Below are 21,612 nucleotides of genomic sequence, written 5' to 3'. Positions count from 1 at the left end.
TTTCGCTTAACTATAGGTCAGAAATTGAAAACAACAATTCAGAATAAAATGATAATAAGGACAAGGAATAAAGATGATGACGTGTTTATGATTTCTGTCAATTTATCATGTGAAGAATTACTTTGTGGATCTTCATTATTTAGTTAATTATTTGGCGTTTCCATTAAATCAATCTTAAGAATTTATCTACCTACGCCACTGCATAAAGATTGTGCGCGTTGACAGTTTGAAAATAATTCCTTGTAATTTTGGAAAATTGTATTTCGTCATTAAAATGTGAAGTGACCTGATATTTAATTAAAACCAAACTTAATCTATATAATGCCTGTACTGATCATCTATCAATCTACATAGTAAAATTTAAAATGACATTCCACAGTTTCAAGTTCAAGTGGCATTTTTTTTTAATTTATTTTTTATTTTAAAGTTTTATCTCTCAAAGAAAGTTTTAGTAAAAACTAAAAATTAAGCGCAGTTAATAGAATTAATTTTATTGTTTTCATAGTGGAAAATAAATATCCTTATAACAGTCTTGTGAGAAAAATAAAAGAGATTAACTTTATTTTCAAATATTTCTAGAACCAGTTTATAACAGCCGATACAAAACTAATGTCGTTTTGAAATAAATAATAAATAACGCAAAAACAAAAGCAAAAACATGGAAAACTGTTGCCATATGTTTATTTATATACACGTGACACATTGAACTACTAAATATGATGACAGACAATTTGTAATTAGGCTGACGACAGATTTCTGTTTTTAATAGTGCTATTTGCATTATTAGGAATGTAAATAACAAAGGTCGTTTATAGGTCCCCAATGATACCTAAAGTAATGCACTAATCTATATACAAAATGTCTTTTACTGTGATGTACGACTGTCAGGGTTTTCCCGATTTTAATAAATCTGTTTCCCGGTTTTGCAGAAAGCGCACAAAATTAAATAATTACATTACAAGCTAATCTTTGGCATGAAATTTGAAATGAAAGTGAACGCCTATTATGAAAACATAACAAATGTCTTTAGTAAGCTATTTCTTGAAAAGTGTAAAAATATTTGACAAAAATTCGGTTTTACAATATGAGTATAACAATATAATATGGAAAATTTTTGGAAAACAATTGTCACAGCAAGAACAAGATAAACTTAATCTAGTAGAACAAAGCATAACAATCCCAACTCATTTTGTGTTTACGAACAACTTAAACACGCTGATTTGCACTAATTAATAATCAATTTTTGACTTTTGTTTACAAGTCACTGAACAATTCACTTGTGTATAGCGTGTTGCATACACACCAAGCGGACGTTGCGGAAACTTGTGAAACGGACATTACTTCCAATTCCGCGATTATTCCGGTGTGAACGACTCCTAACTATTTACCTGTCACCTGTCACTGATGTCAACAGACGTCAAGACTTGACAGTGTCTCTAAATTACAAAAAGGAAGTTTTAATCAGATAAAACGTGTCAACAATAGGTCACGCAAACGTAGATAAATATAAATAAAGCCACTTGATAACACTATTATGGAATTAATAAAAACACCGAAGGTAAATAAGTGAAAATCTAAAATACAGCACACCCAATCCAGCCTCACTGCACGTTTTTCCAATTCTAGGTCGAAAATGTTCGAATGTTGGACAGATTCTCGAAAACACCGTCACTCGGAACACTGTATCTTACAGCAACGCATCTTATCTTTGTTGATCCGGACGCCAAAAAAGAAACATGGGTAAGTTATAAATTCAACAGTTTTTGAGAGTGAATATTTTCTGTCGTAGATTCTCCACATGCATATTGCCAATGTAGAAAAACTTACGTTGACCACAACTGGGTCACCACTTTTAATTCGCACGAAAACATTTCTGTCAGTGACTTTTGTTATTCCAAAGGAAAGAGACTGCCACGACATTTATATCACATTGCAGCAACTGTCACAACCTAGTAGTATTGAAGAACTGTATTGTTTCACTTATACATCACCAGTTGAGGAAATTGCCAAGCCGACAGGGTGGGATTTTTTTAGTCTCCAAGCTGAGTATGAAAGACAGGGTGTTCCTAATGAACAGTGGTGTTTAACCAAACTAAATTCAGACTATGATGTAAGTGTATGGGGTTGTTTTTTGTTAAAAGTGATAGTGGGTTTTTAGCTTTGCGAAACCTACCCAAAATATCTCATTGTACCTGCTTCTGCAAACATCACAACCCTTATGGGAAGTTCCAAATTTCGCTCAAAAGGGCGGCTACCGGTGCTGGCATATTTGCATAATAATAAAGCTAGTATTAGCCGCTGCAGCCAGCCCTTGTCTGGTTTTAGCGCAAGGTGTCTCGAAGACGAGAAAATGCTAAATCATGTGTTGAGAACCAACCCCAACTCCAACTTTATGTATGTTGTAGACACCAGACCAAAGGTAATTTTGTACTGATATTTGAAAATATTAATCAAAAATTAACACAGTTCATTTAAAAAATACATATGACGTCACAATTAATTTTGTAGATTAATGCTATGGCCAACAGGGCGGCAGGAAAAGGCTACGAAAACGAAGCCTTTTACGAAAATATAAAATTCCAATTCCTGGGCGTGGAAAACATTCACGTGATGCGAAACAGCTTAACCAAAGTCATTGAAAGTATGCTACTTAAATAGAATGTAACCGCGAAATTGCACAACGATTTTTTCCAGCTTGTGAGCAGAAAAACCCAACAATGAACAGCTTTTTAAGCGGATTGGAATCCAGTGGTTGGCTTCGGCATATCAAATCAATTTTGGACACTTCATGGTTCATTGCTCAAGCAGTTGACGACGGAATTAATGTGGTTGTGCATTGTTCAGATGGCTGGGACCGAACAGCACAAGTTTGTTTTTTAGCCGCGTTGTTACTGGATCCGTTTTATAGAACTATAAGTGGTTTTCAAGTATGATAATTTAATTTTCGGTATTTTTTTTAAAGAGATATTTCACAGGCGCTAATTGAGAAAGACTGGTTAGCTTTTGGTCACAAATTTTCTGAACGTTGTGGCCATATACAGGGCGATAGTAAAGAAATATCGCCGGTTTTCACCCAACTTTTGGACTGTACGTGGCAATTGATGCAACAATTCCCTTCCGCGTTTCAATTTAATGAGAAATTTTTACTGACGTTGCATGACCACGTCCATTCTTGCCAATTCGGGACTTTTATCGGGAATAGTGAGAAAGAAAAGATTGATTTGAGATTAGCTGAAAGGACTTATTCTTTGTGGGGATATATGGCCACATATTTAAATGAGTATGAAAACCCTCTCTATGATGCTAGTGAATTTTCAGGTGTACTAATCCCTGTGTTAGCTCCACAGAATATCACGTAACAACGTAATGAAACTTGTCACACAAATTACTACATTATTATTTTAGGTTTTGGAGGGGAATGTACTGTAGATTTGAATCAGGTGTTCACCCCAGGGAACCCCAGACTGACTTGCTTCTCGCCACTGTCAACCACACGCATTCCCTTGATGACCACATCAAATATTTATCCAAAGTAATTAAAACTTTACCCTCGCACTACTCAAAATATTAAGCAGTTGGAATTCCAGAGGGATTCTTTTAACGGGCGCACTTTTTTTCAGAGGATATCTTCAATGAAGTCGTTCATCGCCAAAGCCGTTGAAAACAAGTTCAACAAAATGAACGACAGTCGTAGCAGAGCTACGCCTACAGACAATCGTTATTACTACGAAAAAACGCGCGAATTGGAGGCTTCAGACCACGATCATCCTCTGAAGGTGTCCACAGCGCCAAAACCAGAGGAGTTATCGCCGTCTCTAAGCTCCCAAAATTTGTCCAAAGATCTAGAATCAGTGGCTCTCGATTGGAAGAGTCTGCGCAATACTCACGAGTGCATTTGTTCGTCGTATTTTGACCAGTTGAGTAAGAAGACCCATTGTAGAAGATGCGGAAACATATTTTGTATGAGGTGTATAACAAAAAAGACTTTTCTTCCAGGACATTTGGAGCAGAATAATGTTTCAGTATGTAAGCCTTGTTATGAAATGCTAGTCAATTCGACGGAAACATCAGATTAATATATTCCTGAAAATTGTTACTACATATTATGAATTATTTATTTTTTTATTTGACGCATAGTATAATATTGAGCTTATTAAAACCCAGCACTGGGTGTGAATATTCAGTTTGAATAAATTTTGTTATTTACAGGAAACACTAGTTTATATTACACTTGTAAAATTTTTGCCTCCTTTTTTTCAAATTAATGTCACAATGACGTTCCCCCACTCCACGAAAGCAACAACCGCGCATGCGCAGCCTTTGTCAATGACTGATGAAAATGTCAAAATCCCAGATTTTTCCGACTTGTGTGATTCGGTTGTGTTTTTCTAATTAAATTAATTTATAATTCCCCATCATTTAATTAATTTATTCTAGTCATGTAACAGAAACCACAAAAACGTTGTGTCCTAGTAGTTGTAGTAGTAGAATAAAGTGAAATAAAATGGTTTCTATTATAAAAAACCAACTGTTGAAACACCTCTCTAGGTAAATTTTTGAGCGCAGAATAAATGTTTCATAGACACTCATCCCGTTGTATGTTTTATAGGTTTACAAAAAATTTATCGGCTGACAAAATCAACCTGAGTACGTTTAAAGGAGAAGGCGAGCTTTCCAACTTGGAACTGAATGAAATTGTTTTGACTGACTTGCTGGAACTGCCTTCTTGGTTGCGTTTGACGAAAGCGTGGTGCAATAAAGTGTCGTTTAGAATACCGTGGACGAAATTAAAGAGTGTTCCTATTCATTTGGTACTTGATTATTGTAACAAAGAACAACGATTTAACCCCTAGTTACAGAGTTTGGATGAAGTTAACATAACTGTGGAAACATGTGAGGAATTACGATCAATGTCCGCACAAGGGGGCCTATCGTCGTACGCCATACCAGGAAAGTACAGTTTTATTCATAAAGTCATTGATGGCATTACTGTCACAGTCAATACGGTCAACATACTATTCAACAGTCCAGCTTTCACAGCTAGTGTCCAGGTACCCCCTCAAACTTGTCTAAACAAATCTAACTTTTGCTTCCAGCTGTCGCGCATAGTAGTTGAATCAAAAACCCCAAAGTGGGGCAAATCTGACTTACGAATGACAAGACTTAAAGACGCGGAAAAAGGACAACTATTGATTTTTAAAGAGCTTGAATGGCAGACTGTGAGAATTGAGGCCAAATCAACCATTGACAAAAACCTAACGCCTTTGCGTCTGCTAACAAACCAGGCCAGATGCCGCATTGTAATCAAAAAGAGACTATCAGACTGTTTCATAATGGGGTCCCGCTTGGTTATAATCCTGGATGATCTCCTCTGGGTCCTCACTGACTCCCAACTCAAAGCAGCCTTACATTTTCTTGATTCTTTAGCTGGTCTTGTCCAGAAAGCCACCCAAATCACTAGGAAGGCGAAAGCGGCGAGAAAACTTGAAGAATTTCCGGAATACCAAGCCCAACAAGCTCAGGAAGCGAGATCAAAAAGCGGAACGGCGAATAAGCCTAGCATTTTCACGTTCTATGATGTGGTTGAGACTTCTTATCATTTTCTTTCAAATCAAATTGTGCTGCACTTGTGTGATGATCCAGGGACTGGGAGATCCACCCATCCTAATCTTAAAGATGGAGGGGCTTTACAGATTGCAGTTAGGAGGTTCCAGATTGATTTTTATCCTTATCATTTAGCCAAAGGGAATAGGAAACATTGGCCAAAGTATAATGACGTGGCGGTGCCACATACCATGTGGCAAGAACAGGCGTTAATGAGTTTCAGAACCAAGTTCTTTGATTTGATTGACCGCAGCAAGATTCAACACACACCATTGTCAAGGTCGTCCAAAGTTAGTCTAAGATTTAATAATATTCCAATTTATGAATGTGTATATAATTGAAGGTTTTTAATTATGGTGATGATAGTCCTCAAGTTGTAGCTTATAAAGCGGGGAAAAGCCCCAATCTCAAGAGACAAGAGGGTGGTGAGGTAATTCATTGAACTTTTGTTATTATTATTATCATTATACTACATTTAAATATAGGGAATATATCCTGAGATGGGCCACTATGTTTATTCAAAGGACAATATTTTTGACCAAAAGCAGGCCCAGCCAGGGTTGTCCCCACGAACAACCCCCAGCCAGTCTCCAAATCTCGACCAGAAGAAACCAGTGAGTCCTAATCAAAAAGAAGTGAAACGGCGAATTGAAATGCAGTTGAATAAATTAATGACGACTTGCGTTATCATGAGAATTGAAGACTTCACTCTGTATAAAGTTACCACGTCCGGGAAAAAACAAGCCCTTAAAGAGTTTGTGGCCGGTAAGTCAAAAAAATTACTAACGGTCTTAAATAAAATTAATTTTCTTCACTAGCTCAGCATAAAAGGAAAGATAAGAATGCGGCTGCAGGTACTAAAATGTCATTTTTTTAAACCTAGAGCAGTTTGTTTTGTTCTTTTGATTTTTTATGACTTGCTATTTTATTCATTTTTACAATGGGGTTATTTTTTTATAGGCGATCGTGACCACATGTCGTTACCAAAAGACGCAAGTATTGTCCATGCAGAGTTCATATATTATTACTATCCAAGCGACGTGCCATTTCCTTGTAAGTATATTATTTATTTTATGGTCCTGCGTTGTTAATTTTTGTATTAAATTTATGACAACGTAAAAGTGAAACAATAAAAAAATTATTTCTGATTAGAGCGCACTGAATCTGAGTGTTTTTCTTATATTTGGGGTTATATTCACGAAAGAATGAGACGTTACATGTTCTATCATTACCAATTATTTTTTATTAACATTGTAAATATTTACAGTTTGTTCTGGTTGTATTAAATGAGCGCTTTATAACTTGTTTGAACACATAGAGTAATATTTTTACAAGGTCACCGAGCAAATTGGTCAAAGTTACGTTAGAATTAGGATTTAGTTATTGCGAAAATGTCTAGAAAATATATCTTTATGGCGCCAAACCTAGATACATACATTATACCGCAATGTCAGCCTATCTATATTTTATGATCACTGACGTAATCGTTTTCTATTAACACGAGTGTTTTTTTCACAGGAAGTAAAATCAGGCTTACATTTAATTTTTTAACAGCACTAGAACTGCAATTTGCTGTCTCATTAATATTTTTTTATGACACAGATAATCGAAAATTGCGTTACTGTTTCTTTGTTGTAAAGATATAGCATGAGTGGCGAAAATTGTTTAATTGCATTGGAACGAAACTAATAAAATGTTGATATTGATTATTAAATATCATTATCGAAAAACGCTAATGAATTTTATTTTTAAAATAATAATGTTGGTGCTACACCCATTCGACACTTTATTTGACATTTATTTAACCGTACCTGTCAAAGTGATCAAGGAACGCGTTGGTATTGCCAACATCATTGTTTTAAAATTTTATGGCTTATTATAATGTTAATCACTGTGGAAAAATTATTTATAAAAAGATTTTGATCTAGAATATTCCAGGGAAACTTCAGCTTCATTCAATATTTTTTTGTAATAAACCTCATATTTCGTCCTTAATACCGAGTCACTATTAATGTTTGTGATTTTTGTCAGGTTGGCAACATATTTAAATTTTTATGATGACACACCTCATGTAAAAGTGAAATTTTGATCACCAATTCAGTAGCTGCTATCTTCTCATTGGTTTTTTCGGCGCGCACATGTCAAAATTGACAACTGATATTGTTATCAATAATTCAGAATTACCATCACAAAAATTTGTTTAAATTATTAATAGTCACCCGATATGTAGTTTAAAAGAGAAATCTCTCAAAAAAATAACTTAACTTTAATTTTACAATTTTCCGATTTTTCAATGCTCCGATTTTATCATTTTTTGCTTTTCAATTTTTCGTTACTTCGAGTTTTCTTTTTTAAATTTTTCAGTTTTTCGATTTTCGAACTTTTGGATGTTTTATTTTATTAATTTTGCAATTTTCCGATTTGCAATTGTTGGGTTTTCTATTTTTCGACTTTTCAACTTTTATAATTTTTTTAATTTTTCGTTTCTTCAATTCTTGATTTTAAATTTTTCTAGTTTCCATTTTAAATATGTAATGATAATTTTGAAAATTTTTCACTTTTTCAATGTCCCGATTTTTTCAATTTTTTCAATATACATACAACTCTTCGAGTTTTCTTTTTTTAATTTTTCAGTTTTTCGATTTTCCAACTTTTGGATCTTTCATTTTATTAATTTTGCAATTTTCCGATTTGTTTTTTGGGTTTTCTATTTTTCGATTTTTCAGTGCTCCGATTTTATCATTTTTTGCTTTTCAATTTTTCATTTCTTCGATTTTTCTATTTATATTTTTTCATTTTTTTCAATACATATACAACTCTTCGAGTTTTCTTTTTTAAATTTTTCAGTTTTTCGATTTTCGAACTTTTGGATGTTTTATTTTATTAATTTTGCAATTTTTGGGTTTTCTATTTTTCGATTTTTCAACTTTTATAATTTTTTTAATTTTTCGTTTCTTCAATTCTTGATTTGAAATTTTTCTAGTTTCCATTTTAAATATGTAATGATAATTTTGAAAATTTTTCACTTTTTCAATATTCCGATTTTTTCAATTTTTTTAATATACATACAACTCTTCCAGTTTTCATTTTTTAATTTTTCAGTTTTTCGATTTTCCAACTTTTGGATGTTTCATTTTATTAATTTTGCAATTTTCCGATTTGTTTTGTGGGTTTTCTATTTTTCAACTTTTAGATTTTTTAATTTTTCGTTTCTTCAACTCTTGATCCGAAATTTTTCTAGTTTCCATTTTAAATATGTAATGATAGTTTTGAAAAGTTTTCACTTTTTCAATTTTCCGATTTTTTCAATTTTTTCAATATACATACAACTCTTCTAGTTTTCATTTTTTAATTTTTTAGTTTTTCTATTTTCCAACTTTTGGATGTTTCATTTTATTAATTTTGCAATTTTTCGATTTGTTTTTTGGGTTTTCTATTTTTCGATTTTTCAATGCTCCGATTTTATCATTTTTTGCTTTTCAATTTTTCGTTTCTTCGATTTTTCTATTTATAATTTTTAATTTTTTTGCAATATGCGACACTTCGAGTTTTCTTTTTTAAATTCTTCAGTTTTTCGATTTTCGAACTTTTGGATGTTTTATTTTATTAATTTTGCAATTTTCCGATTTGCAATTTTTGGGTTTTCTATTTTTCGATTTTTCAACTTTTATAATTTTTTTAATTTTTCGTTCCTTCAATTCTTGATTTGAAATTTTTCTAGTTTCCATTTTAAATATGTAATGATAATTTTGAAAATTTTTCACTTTTTCAATGTTCCGATTTTTTCAATTTTTTCAATATACATACAACTCTTCGAGTTTTCATTTTTTAATTTTTCAGTTTTTCGATTTTCCAACTTTTGGATGTTTCATTTTATTAATTTTGCAATTTTCCGATTTGTTTTGTGGGTTTTCTATTTTTCGATTTTTTAATTTTTCGTTTCTTCAATTCTTGATCTGAAATTTTTCTAGTTTCCATTTTAAATATGTAGTGATAATTTTGAAGTTTTCATTTTTTCAATTTTCCGATTTTTCTACTTTTCGAATAACAAGAGTACGTATATTAAGAAAAAAAAGGTAAAATTTGAGCCCCGCCCACCCACCCTACCTCAATTGTGGTGATTTTTTTATTCATCCTGAGTCTTTGAACAGTTGAAAACTGCCAAAAAATCACAATTATTTTATAGAATGAAGACTTATACAATTTTCAAAAAGTGGCATTTCATATTTTATTTTGGAAAGTTTCGCGTATTAATGAAAATATCAATAAACGAAAAAAGCCTAGTTTAATGACATGTTTAATTGTATGTACTAGTGGCTATGGCTAGGATGACATGATAGAGCAAGAGTTAGAAATGGTAAGGTACATGTTACACGATTCTTGAAAAGAAATATATTTAGAACTTTTTGTTTTTAAATCAGTATTGTTAAATAATTATCAGTGTTATCACAATTCATTTGAACTGTGAACACACAAATTTATTTACATAGGTTTCTATTATCATATCACATGAGCATATAATATTTAACCACTCAAGTATAAAAAAAGGAAGTAACAATTTTTCCATATTTGTTTTCCACATTAGATATATTTTGCTAAACAGTAGTGTCTTTTATCAAACACTTTGCTTTATATTGAATTGTAAAATTTTTGTTATTCGTAACGAGTGTTTAATTTCAAGTTTTCTTATATACGTTATGCTGATAAAAAATGAAAGTAAGAGGTATAAATTGAGAAACTGCATAATTTGGGAAATATTAGGAAATAATTAAAATTAGAAATCTATTTTCTTTATTTAAGACGATATCTTTAATTTATGACAACACATTGTTTTTAAATTATAAATAGTCACCCGGTTCAGTGGATTATTATATTATCAAAAGGATTCTCGATTTGGAATTTTTCCTTTCGGTTTTTTATTTTCTTTAATTTTACAATTTTTCGATTTTTCAATGCTCCGATTTTATAATTTTTTGTTTTTCAATTTTTCGTTTCAATGTTTAAATTTTTCAGTTTTACGATTTTCCTTCTTTTGGATATTTCACTTTATTAATTTTGCAGTTTTCCTATTTGCAATTTTTGGGTTTTCTGTTTTTCGATTTTTCAACTTCTAGATTTTTTAATTTTTCGTTTCTTCAATTCTTGATTTGAAATTTTTCTAGCTCCTATTTTAAAAATTTAATTATAATTTTGAAAAATTTTCACATTTTCAATTTTCCGATTTTTCAACTTTTGAAATAACAAGACTACGTATATTAAGAAAAACAGGTAAAATTTGAGCTCCGCCCACCCGCCCTATCTCACTTGTGATGATTTTTTTTTATTCGTCCTGAGTCTTTAAACAATTTAAAACTGCCAAAAATCACAATTTTATGGAATAAAGACTTATAAAATTTTCAAAAAAGTGGAAGTTTCATTTGGCATTTCATATTTTATTTTGGAAAGTTTGTTGGAAAAGCGGAAAAATTAACCAAACATTTTTTTCGTTATACATCGAGTATGAGCTAATTGACATTTTATGACGTTAATTAAGTTAAATGAATTAATTAATTCTTTGGTTAAGTTGTTTTAGAGTGGAAATGCTTTGAGAAGAACACGCCTCAGGAAAAGTAAAAGCGCCTAGACAAATTTAGAGAGAGGAAACTGAAGCAAAAAAAATCGAATGCCCCCATTTCAGAATGCAAATGATACGCCACTGGTCGAAGCTTAAGTGACAGATAAAAATTTAACATATTTCTCTCATAATGTTTCCACTTTAGCGGGAAAAAACGAGTCACTCAACATTCTGATTGTTATGTTAAAAAGCAAAGGCTTTGATGAAAAATTAAAAATGGCAGTAGGAAATTTATTAAATAAATCCTCTCAATTTGTAAAAAATAATCTAGGTGGCGCGTGTCATTCACAACCAATAATAAACCTCCAACATCAATATTGTCGGCGCGATTATTTAAATTATAAAAATATTAAAACATTAATGTCAGTGTTGGATTGAGGACACGTGGGTCCACCGGGAAATTTACAAAGTGGGGCCCTGCGGTATTTTATACAGATGTTATTTAGGTATTATTATTATTATAAAGATATAGTATGAGTGGCGAAATTTGTTTAATTGTATTGGAGCCAAACTAATAAGATGTTGATATTAATCATTAAATATCATATAATCGAAAAACGTCCCATAAAATTTATTTTTAAAATAATAATGTTGGTACTGCAGCCGTTTGACACTTTTATTTAACCGTACCTGTCAAACTGAACAAGGAACGCGCTGGTATTGCCAACATCATTGTTTTAAAAATAAATCTCATGGCCTACTATAGGACTTTTTTCAATCATATGTGTTAAGTTCTTTGTGGGAAATTATTTATAAAAAGATTTTGATTTGGAGTATTCCATTGAGACCTGCAGTGAAATTTCAGCTTCATTCAATATTTTTTGTAATAAACCTCATATTTCGTCCTTAATACCAACTCACTATTAATGTTCATGATTTTTGTCACGTTGGCAACATATTTAAATTTTTATGATGACACACCTCATGTAAAATTGAAATTTTGAGCACCAATTCAGTAGCTGCTATCTTCTCATTGGTTGTTTTTTTAGGCGTGCTCATGTCATAATTGACAACTGTGAACTGACATTGTTACCAATAATGCAGAATTACCAACACAAAAATTTGTTTAAATTATTAATAGTCACCCGGTATGTAGTTTAAAGACAAATCTCTCGAAAAATAACTCAACTTTAATTTTACAATTTTTCGATTTTTCAGTGCTCCGATATTATAATTTTTTGCTTTACAATTTTTTTCAATATACAATTCTTTGAGTTTTCATTTTATTAACTTTGCAATTTTCCGCTTTGTTTTTTGGTGTTTTCAATTTTTCGATTTTTCAACTTTTGGATTTTTTAATTTTTCGTTTCTTCAGTTCTTGATTTGAAATTTTTTTAGTTTCCATTTTAAATATGTAATGATAATTTTGAAAATTTCTGATTTTTTCATCGTCCTGAGTCTTTGAACAGTTTAAAACTGCCAAAAAATCACAATTTAATGTTAAGTTTCGCTTATTAATGAAAATAAATGTCAATAAACGAAAAAAGCCTAGTTTAATGACATGTATGTAATAGTGGCTACGAATAGGCTGACATGATAGAGCAATAGAGTTAGAAATGGTAGAGTACGTATTACACGATCCTTGAAGAGAAATATATTTAGAGCTTGTTTTTCTTTTTCATCAGTATTGTTAAATAATTTTATTAGTGTTATCATAATTCATTTGAACTGTGAACACACATAAATGTATTTACACAGGTTTTTATTCTCATATCACATGAGCATAGAATATCTAAACCACTCAAGTACAAAAAAAAAGAAGTAACAATTTTTCCATATGTATTTGTTTTCCACATTAGATATATTTTACTACACATTAGTGTTTGTTATCAAAGAAAAACACTTTGCTTTATATTGAATTGTAAAACTGTTGATATTTTTAATGAGTGTTGAACTTTTTAAAATACAAAAATGTAAATTTCCTGAAGTACGTTATGCGGATAAAAAATGAAAGTAAGAGGTATAAATTGAAAAACTGCCTAATTTGCGAAATATTAGGAAATAATTAAAATTAGAAATGTATTTTTTTTACTCAATTTATGGCAACAGATTTTTTTAAATCAAACTTCTAACACAGAGATCATTTAACTGACGTTATTTTAGTGCCACCTCCAAAATTCTACGTTCACTTAAATCCCGTCCAAATAGTCTTTGATGTGGATAGTTGCTTATGGCTCAACTCCTTCGGTTTAAACCTATACCAGTCACTAATGGCTTCAAAACAAGAAACGTCTCCATCGAACTACACTTACATTGACGTAAAAGTCGAGGCAATACTCCCGAGAGTACGTAAACCCACCTCCACGACATCATCACCACCAAATTTTTTCAGATAAGTTTCGAAAGCGCCATCGACTACCCCAACCAAAGAGACCGGCCAAAATCCCTAAGTTTCCAAGTAACACGTATCACCATAACAAACGTACGAAGTCTTGAACAATCCTCAAGAGCCGATTTAGCAAAGTGCGTCGACTCATTCCACATGGGTTCTTTATTTTTCGGATCGGAGTTTCCCTCTCGGGGTACCGATTTTTATGTAGTTACTCAAAAATTCCTAGACCATATCTCAACAAGTGATAATATACGAACTGTGCCTAATGAGCTCAACGTTTCGTCTTTGGAAGCATTGGTACGAGCTGTGTATCGAGTGTTACGTTTTTAACATGAACGTTCCAGGTGGAACAGTTGAGCAGAGAGTTATTATGGACTGAAGCCAAGGATGTGTGGTGTATTAGCTTAGATCCCGTTTGGGGCGACTTTTTAGGGGCTCGAGCTGTGGGTACAGGGAAACCGGTGCCGTTTTTGGATGCAGTACCGGTGACGGTTTGGGTGCACACCCAAATGGACCCGAATTCGACCATCAAGGATACCACGAACGCTGATATTCATGCTTTAGCGCACATTTCTAACCTTGTGAGTGTGCAGCTGAACCATTATCAGTATTTGTTTTTGTTGCGTTTGGCGGAAGACGCTTCTGAGATGGTTACGTTTTTGTCTATTGACTCCAGCAAAATTTTAAAAGTATTATTTAGTTTTGTGTGGGTTTTTGTTTATTGGTTGTTTTTAGGTTGAAAGTAGCGGCTCTCTGGTTGTCGGTGCTCTGATTCCACAACTCGAAGTCACTTTCGTTATGCCATCTCAGTGTCCCGGGAAAGAGTCCTCTGGTGGCGATGTCGAGTCTTTCGTTCCGGATTCTTCAAGTATTGCCGATGATATTGTGGTCGGTTCAACGGCGACCGTTTGGCAAACAAGTACTCTCTCTATTACTCAGGATAATGTTAAAAAGACCATGGCGAATGGGTCTGGTACTCAACTCGAACTGTCCACTAGTTACTCAATGGATTTTCCTCAGAGTAGTCCTGAAATTAAGTCCATGACGAAGAGTGCGCAACAACCCTTCACGAACATCAACATCCAGAATAATTTCAATGCTGGTAAAGAATTGTGTGTATTATGGGGTGTATCAAAAAGGCGGAAAAATTAACCGAACATTTTTATTTATTTATTTATTTTATACACCGGGTATGAGATATTTGACATTTTATGACGTTAATTAAATTAAATTAATTAGTTAATTCTTTGGTTGAGTTGTTTTAGAGTGGAAATACTTTGAGAAGAACGCATCACAGGAAAAGTAAAACGTCTAGACATATTTAGGGAGAGGAAACTGAAGGAAAAAATCGAATGCCCCTATTTCAGAATGCTACGCCACTGGTTGGTTAAGTGACAGATAAAGATTCAACATATTTCTTTCATAATATTTCCACTTCAGCGGAAAAATCGAGTCACTCAACATTCTGATTTTTATGTGAAAAAGTAAATGCTTTGATTAAAAATTAAAAAGGGCAGTACGAAATTTAAATAAGTAGATTGATTTACAAATTTGTCAAAAATAATCTAGGTGGCGCATGTCATTCACAGCCAATAATAGCCCTCCAAAATTGTTGGCGCGATTATTTAAATCATAAAAATTATAAACCATTGTCAGAGTCGGATTGAGAACATGAGGATCCACCGGGAAATTTACAAAGTGGGGCCCTGTGGTATTGTATACAGCTGTTATTTTTAGTTTTGCTGGTAACATTGGCGTTTTGGAAAAATGATGTTTTTGGAATTTTGATGACGCTACCAAGAAAAACAAACTAGTAAAAAAATTGTGAAAGGTTATTTTGACAGAATTTCCCTCGCTTTTGAAGTATAGTCCGATAAATTCCGCTTCTTTAAAAAATTAGATTCTGCTATTTTCGTTTTGTGATAACTGTTAACCTCTATAAAGTTGCGTATTTAACATCCCCGCCACCCCCACGTCTTTAAATATGAAATAGTGTATGCTCAACTTCGACTGTTTATGTTTACACTTCGAGCGAATTCTACTGCTAGCACAAACATCAGCGATTAAAAGAAAATGAAATTTGGTTGATTTTGTGTCCTCAAGGCAGAGGAAAGGACCGATTGATTAATTCATATTCAGTTTTTTTTTCCAAAAACACTAATAAATTTGAAGAAATTTGGCAAAAATGTAAGATGACGGACAAATTTTGAGTAACGATTTACCATGTTTCAAATAATCTTAAAATATTTGCACAATTTCACAACATTCGGTTTTTGTAATTTCAAAGTTACATTGTAAAATATTGTTGTACAATGTTGATCCAAAAATCTGCATGCTTTCAACACGGATTCATAAATCACACATGCAGGAATATGTTATTTCATAAAATTTAAAGAACATTTGTTTGGCAGAATTCTAAGAAGACGTCATAATTTTTTGGGAAGGCCTTAAACAAATTTTGATTAACGATTTATCATCTTTCCTATAGCCCTAAAACGTTTCCAATTTTTAAGTTAAATTGTTTTAAATTTGAATTTTTTCCCAAAAATGTCGATGTCTCGGGTAAAAACTCAACATGGATTCTAAATTACATATACATGGAGTATGTAGTGCTATCAACTAAGAAACATTTGTTCTACAAAATTATAAAATGACGTCATCATTTTTTAGGAGGTCCTAAACGAAAAAAAAATTCTTAACGATTTACCATGCTTACAATAATCTTAAAAAACTTGTAAGTTTTTAAAGCATTTGGTTTTACAATTTTAAAGTTAAATTATAAAACACAATTTTGATTTTTTCCCCAAAAAAATAAGGTGATTTATCATTTTTAACAGTCCAATTTTGTCATTGGAAGTGTTTTTATTTATTTATTTTTTTTTTGTTTATAAAAAACTGAAAGTGAGCGATTTCTATATGGATTCGTTGAAAATATGGTTAAAATCTTTAGAAATCCACAACTTTTTAAAAAATAATCTTAAAAACGCGGAGAAATGGACATTTTATTTTATAAAAAAGCAATAAAAACGTCACAAGTAGCCTGTGCGCTTAAAAATATGATAAAGAACTTCAAAATAAATTTAAAAAAAAACACAAACGTAAAATGAGCTTAAATAGATGAAAAAAAAAAAAAATCTGGTGAAACGTACTATTTGATTTTCTATTGATTTCAATGCAGAAATTTCATCTTAAACCCGAGTCATTCAGATGAGAATTGGATTTGAAATAAACAATGTATGTTTTTGAAATCACCAAAAATTATATTTGGTGAATATAAATTAAACCGGCAAAATTGTAAAATCATCTCATTATTGTATTAGAAGGGCATAAACGAAAAAAATTTGATTAACGATTTACCATGCTTACAATAACCTAAAACGTTTCCAAAAGTTCGGAGCAGTTTCAAAGTTAAATTGCAAGATGTTGTAATTTTGATTTTTTTTCTCCAAAAATCTGGACGTCCAAGATAAAAATTCAATAGGGGTTCATAAACAATGTGCGGGAGTATCTTATTTATAAAATTTAAATAATATTTACTACTGTAAATTTTGGAGATGACGTCAACAAATTGTTGGTAGCGATTAGCCAAATTTTGATCATTTACACGACATTCGTAATACACATACAAAATTTAACTGGTTCAGTAGTTTCGGAGATTATCTGTTTAATAAAAATCCGGACAGACGGTAGACAGACAGACAGACGGAAACAGGCGACCTATTGTTTCGTACTGAGTCTTCAATACAAAAGCACATACCGAGAAATTTTTATGGTATTTATTTTTTACGTTTGCCTTAATATGTGGCTACGAAATTTTGAAACTACACGTTCCTTCCACTGTATTGCGAGTTAAATTTTCCCATATTTTGATACACCTTCTAAATCCACTTGTGTAACGAGCACTTTTAGGCTTCTCTTCAATGAAGAAGGGTTTTACGACTTTAATGTCTTCGTTAGATAGTGCGTTGAAGCCCAGTCCCGACGATACCAGTGACACGGCATCCATAAGAAGCGATGCTTCTAGTGATTCAGAGAACTATGTTCTGATTAGTATGGAGGCATCCGATGGCGCCGTTTCTGACCTCATGTTTAACGTGAAAGAATTTTCCGCGGAAAACGCGGCCCCCGTAGAAGTAGCCAGTGAGGTGCTGGAGGATGAAAGCACCATCACCACGACCAGTGATCACTCTTTAACCAGCAGTTGTAGACGAAAAGATTTGGTAAGAACGAGACCTCCAATCGCCAGAAAATAATCCGGGTTTAAGATTTCAGTTTCTACGTTTAAGTTAAACAAGGTGGAATTTTTGCAACAGTCAATGGGTTATTCGTCTTCCATTAAAATCCAAGTAGGGAATATTAGTAGCGATGACTGTGTTTCCATTCCTTGGGATGAATTTCAGGTTAGTCTCGTTTGGTGTCACATTTTCATGGCTATTTCTCATTTTGAATGTTTTATAATAACATAACTTGTAAATTGAAAATTGCGAATTTTATAACACATACTGGAGTACCAGTCACACATGTACAAAAGGACTCTTTAATCACATGAAAGTTCTTATTTTTTCTTTTTGCATGCATCTGAATGTTGTGTGTGGCACAGGCTAAAATGAAGGTATTGAAACAATTTACAGTCATTTCGCATCTTGACATGCACGTGATTTGTTTTAGAATAGTTGTAGAGATACACTAGAATAGCATTTCTCCTATTGTTGCTACCAGCCTGTGTGTCATAATAAACCCTGTCTATGTGAAATGGTAAGACTAATCCTGACACAACCTCAAAACTTTTTTTCGAGGGGGTAACCATTCTGTACAATAGGCTAACCCGAACTCATGACATTGCACTTACCATAAGAACTTTGACAGGGCAAATAAAAAAAAATCGCTCTTCCCTTTCAAAAAAAAAAATGATGACGTCATCAGAATGTCAAGATCATCTCGATTTTTAGTTTACATATGCAAGGTGTTTTTAAAAATTACATAGCAACATTGTTGAAATTTATTTAGTTACTTTTATAAACTTATTTATTTTAAGAATTTAATTTCTTGAAATCTTAAAACGTCATGACTTGTGGTTATTAAAATTGATGTATGCATCCCCACCAAAAGGTTGATGACGCCATCTTAAAAAAATATAGGTACAGAAAAATGAAGTGTTATTGAGTTCGTTGTCCCACTTTTATCATTATGAATAAATAAAATTAAGTGAAAATTTTGATTGTTTTAAACCAATAAGTTTTATTTATTTAGTTATTTATTTATAGTCAAGGATATGAGAAGAACTACATTAAGATATGTTTCATTAGCAGTATCAGCATAATATAAATTTTTAAATTATACAATGGAATGATTCATGAAGCTCAATAAGCGTTTACTGTTTGCTATGTCTAGGAAAATATAATGGAGTTTGCAAATAGTTATCCAGTCTTATCGAGCATCGTAAATCAGTTCCTTATTGTTTATTTATCAGCTTCTGGCAGTTATGTGTAAATAAATTTAGAGTTTTAAAATTTAAGTTATGTATATTGATAAATTGTAGCTACGTATATTTAATGTATATATATTTGATGAACGAAACATAAATCATAGCTAAAGAAGTACACTGAAACGACATTCTAATGAAAAATACAGCTGGCAACACTTTGAAAATCCCTAATAATGTAAATTACAATATATTTTACTCTCGCTTTCAGTATTTTTGTACGAATAAAATTTCTTGGATCAATTTAGCAAGAACATAGTTAGAAAAAAATCAGCTTGCCGTGCTGTACTTTAAATGGTTTAAATTTATTTCATGCTAAAATACAAACGTATTTACATTCGTCAGAAAAACAATAATTGATGTAAAATACACAAACATATACACACTTAAGACACATATTCAGTCTAAAAAATAACAAAACACCCTTAATGCAGTTCACAAACATTATTATAACTACGAAAACAGGCGAGAATAGAATGTTATAACCGTACTAGTGTGATAATTGTAGTTACCGTATTGAAATAAGCCTATTTTATGCAACTTTCTTGCTCAAAATTTTGTAAAAATTTGCACGATGACTTGAAATTTATTTCGAAATGGGCCTAAACCTAACGGTTTGAAAATTGTTACACATTGAAAAAAATCTAGACCGCACTTAAAAAATATATAACATAGATGTAATGTCAGAAGTGGGTTTGTAATGAATGTCTAGGTGCGGTACTTGTTTCAGTGGTTACCCCTCGTTTTTATTTAATCATTAACCACCTATCACTCTTACATAGTGCAACCTTTGGTGCGTTACTACGACATACGCACCACAGTAGCCTTCAGTCATGCGTAGAGTAGTATCTGTGCCTAGCCTTATTTTTCATCACCTTAATCATCATTTTTCTTAATTTAGAGCAAGTTTAGTTCCCGAGCGAGAGCATGGGCCGACAATCCCTCAAACAACACAACATCGCCAAAAGTCAAACTACGACTGGACCACACTTTAACATTACCAAGCTCGAAATCAATGATGCAGCTAGATTTTAGAGACCGAGACAACATGAAGAAGCTCTTCAGAGACCTCCTAACAATAAAAGTCGCGGATTTATATTTAGATTTATCAATGAGCACAGTGACAGGTTTAGCTGATTTAGCAGAAGACGAAATCATCCCGATCCCGATGCCGATGCAGATTTCTTTGGATAACGTTCAGCTACACTTGAACGAAGACCGACCTCCTGTGAACATAACGTCCCCAGGCCCCATCCCCATCGATTTAAATGTGACTCAGTTATATATAAACCGGTCCGAAGACGGCGTTTTCAATATTCTCCCAAATAAGCCGAACCAGATGTCGTCTACATCGTCGATTGCTTCAGACCACGACCAAAGCGCTTCAAAGCTAAACCGACAACTGACGTCTGATAACGAAGAACTGCGGAGACGCTTAGCGGCGTTCGAGAGGGTTTCTGAGGAGAATCGGTCGCTGCGGAAGTCGGAAGAGGAAACTGCGGTTTTGAGGTCGTGTTTGGCTTCAGCGCAGGACGAAGTGTCGCGACTGCTTGAGGAGAAGAAGAAACTGCTCGAGGAAGTAAAACAGCTGAAGAGCCAAGTTAGTAGTTCCACTAACCGACAGTGGATCAGTAAAAGATAGCAATGCTGTTTTGACTGTACAAACTGCTGCTCGAATGTTAAAAAGACATAGTGGTAGTTTAGTCAGTCGCTGTTTAAAGTAGTTGCAGTTTATATGTGGAAAGTAGCCATTTCGCTATTCTTTAGCGCTTAATTTTCAAAGTTGTGTATGGCTTCATTCAAGTGGAATGTGATTGGTGTTTAATGGCAAAGGATATGTATTCAAACGTGTTTTTGGCACAGTTTGGATTGCTCCACATTTGTTTTGAGAGATATTATGTTAAGAATGCCATATTCTGATCGATCAGGATCATCTACTTGGTGCAAGGATAAGTGCAAGAGGTTGCAATAAGTTACGTAAAGTAGAAAACTAATGGTTGATATTTTTGTTCCAATTATAGTTAGATTACGAAAAACTAATATTTTTTGCGCTGTGAAGTATTTTTTGATACAATAATTTGTTGTATATTATTGGTTGGATAAGTGTAAATACTTCTATGTAAAGTTAAAATTCAGAAATTTTGTGTAGGTGTAAATAAATTTGCTTAGAACGTCAATGCCAAAGAATGTTTGAATATTATTATAATCTTCACTGATATCTTTCTTCCATCCACTTAAATTTTATTAGAATTGAGACACGATAATAGACTGGGTTTTATTGTTATTTGAAATATTTAGTGACTTTGTTACATATGACTTTATATTTTAGTAAATCATATATTTATTTCTTTCTTGATGGAGTTGTTTTAGTGAGTACTTAGACCTTTACTTTATCTACTTTAAAAATAAATACAATGCAAATGTTTCAATAAATTGTTTTCGCATCAATCTGCATCGTTATTTACCACAAAGTGTGGCAAAAGCAATTTATTTAAAAAAATATACATAAATACCCTACACTGTAAATTTCCTTAACTCTTCGGTTCAGCCTCTGGAGGTGGCGAGTTGTCGGGGCCTTGC

The 21,612-nt window shown here is 32.6% G+C and overlaps 2 protein-coding genes across 5 annotated transcripts; both read left to right on the top strand.

Annotated features, from left to right (window-relative positions):
- Positions 1 to 1,341: 1,341 nt before the first annotated feature.
- Positions 1,342 to 4,215, top strand: LOC135127501 (myotubularin-related protein 6). 2 transcript variants are annotated; one of them, XM_064053929.1, is made up of 9 exons: positions 1,342 to 1,558; positions 1,627 to 1,740; positions 1,790 to 2,110; positions 2,159 to 2,419; positions 2,509 to 2,641; positions 2,695 to 2,927; positions 2,976 to 3,355; positions 3,406 to 3,532; positions 3,588 to 4,215. In XM_064053929.1, exons 1-9 carry the CDS (start codon positions 1,535 to 1,537, stop codon positions 4,074 to 4,076), a joined length of 2,082 nt encoding a protein of 693 aa, XP_063909999.1. In that variant the 5' UTR covers positions 1,342 to 1,534; the 3' UTR covers positions 4,077 to 4,215. The 2 variants fall into 2 exon arrangements, with proteins under 2 accessions (XP_063909999.1, XP_063910010.1); XM_064053940.1 differs by having other exon boundaries at positions 1,343 to 1,558; positions 3,621 to 4,215.
- Positions 4,216 to 4,322: 107 nt separating this feature from the next.
- Positions 4,323 to 21,429, top strand: LOC135127477 (uncharacterized protein). Of its 3 annotated transcripts, none has more exons than XM_064053918.1 (15): positions 4,323 to 4,548; positions 4,610 to 4,811; positions 4,860 to 5,051; positions 5,097 to 5,894; positions 5,948 to 6,034; positions 6,090 to 6,369; positions 6,423 to 6,458; positions 6,565 to 6,657; positions 13,322 to 13,503; positions 13,551 to 13,847; positions 13,895 to 14,239; positions 14,286 to 14,652; positions 17,508 to 17,770; positions 17,816 to 17,950; positions 19,934 to 21,429. In XM_064053918.1, exons 1-15 carry the CDS (start codon positions 4,505 to 4,507, stop codon positions 20,672 to 20,674), a joined length of 4,062 nt encoding a protein of 1,353 aa, XP_063909988.1. In that variant the 5' UTR covers positions 4,323 to 4,504; the 3' UTR covers positions 20,675 to 21,429. The 3 variants fall into 3 exon arrangements, with proteins under 3 accessions (XP_063909988.1, XP_063909980.1, XP_063909981.1); XM_064053910.1 differs by having other exon boundaries at positions 17,460 to 17,770; XM_064053911.1 differs by lacking the exon at positions 6,423 to 6,458 and having other exon boundaries at positions 4,324 to 4,548; positions 17,460 to 17,770; positions 19,934 to 21,428.
- The last annotated feature ends 183 nt before the right edge of the window (positions 21,430 to 21,612 follow it).

This window comes from Zophobas morio, unplaced genomic scaffold (genome assembly GCF_036711695.1).
Source record: "Zophobas morio isolate AGI-343-1 ecotype UQ-CSIRO unplaced genomic scaffold, CSIRO_AGI_Zmor_V1 ptg000002l, whole genome shotgun sequence".
NCBI classification, from domain to species: domain Eukaryota; kingdom Metazoa; phylum Arthropoda; class Insecta; order Coleoptera; family Tenebrionidae; genus Zophobas; species Zophobas morio.
The sequence above is the reverse complement of the archived record's forward strand: the minus strand, read 5'-3'. Positions and strand labels throughout refer to the sequence as shown.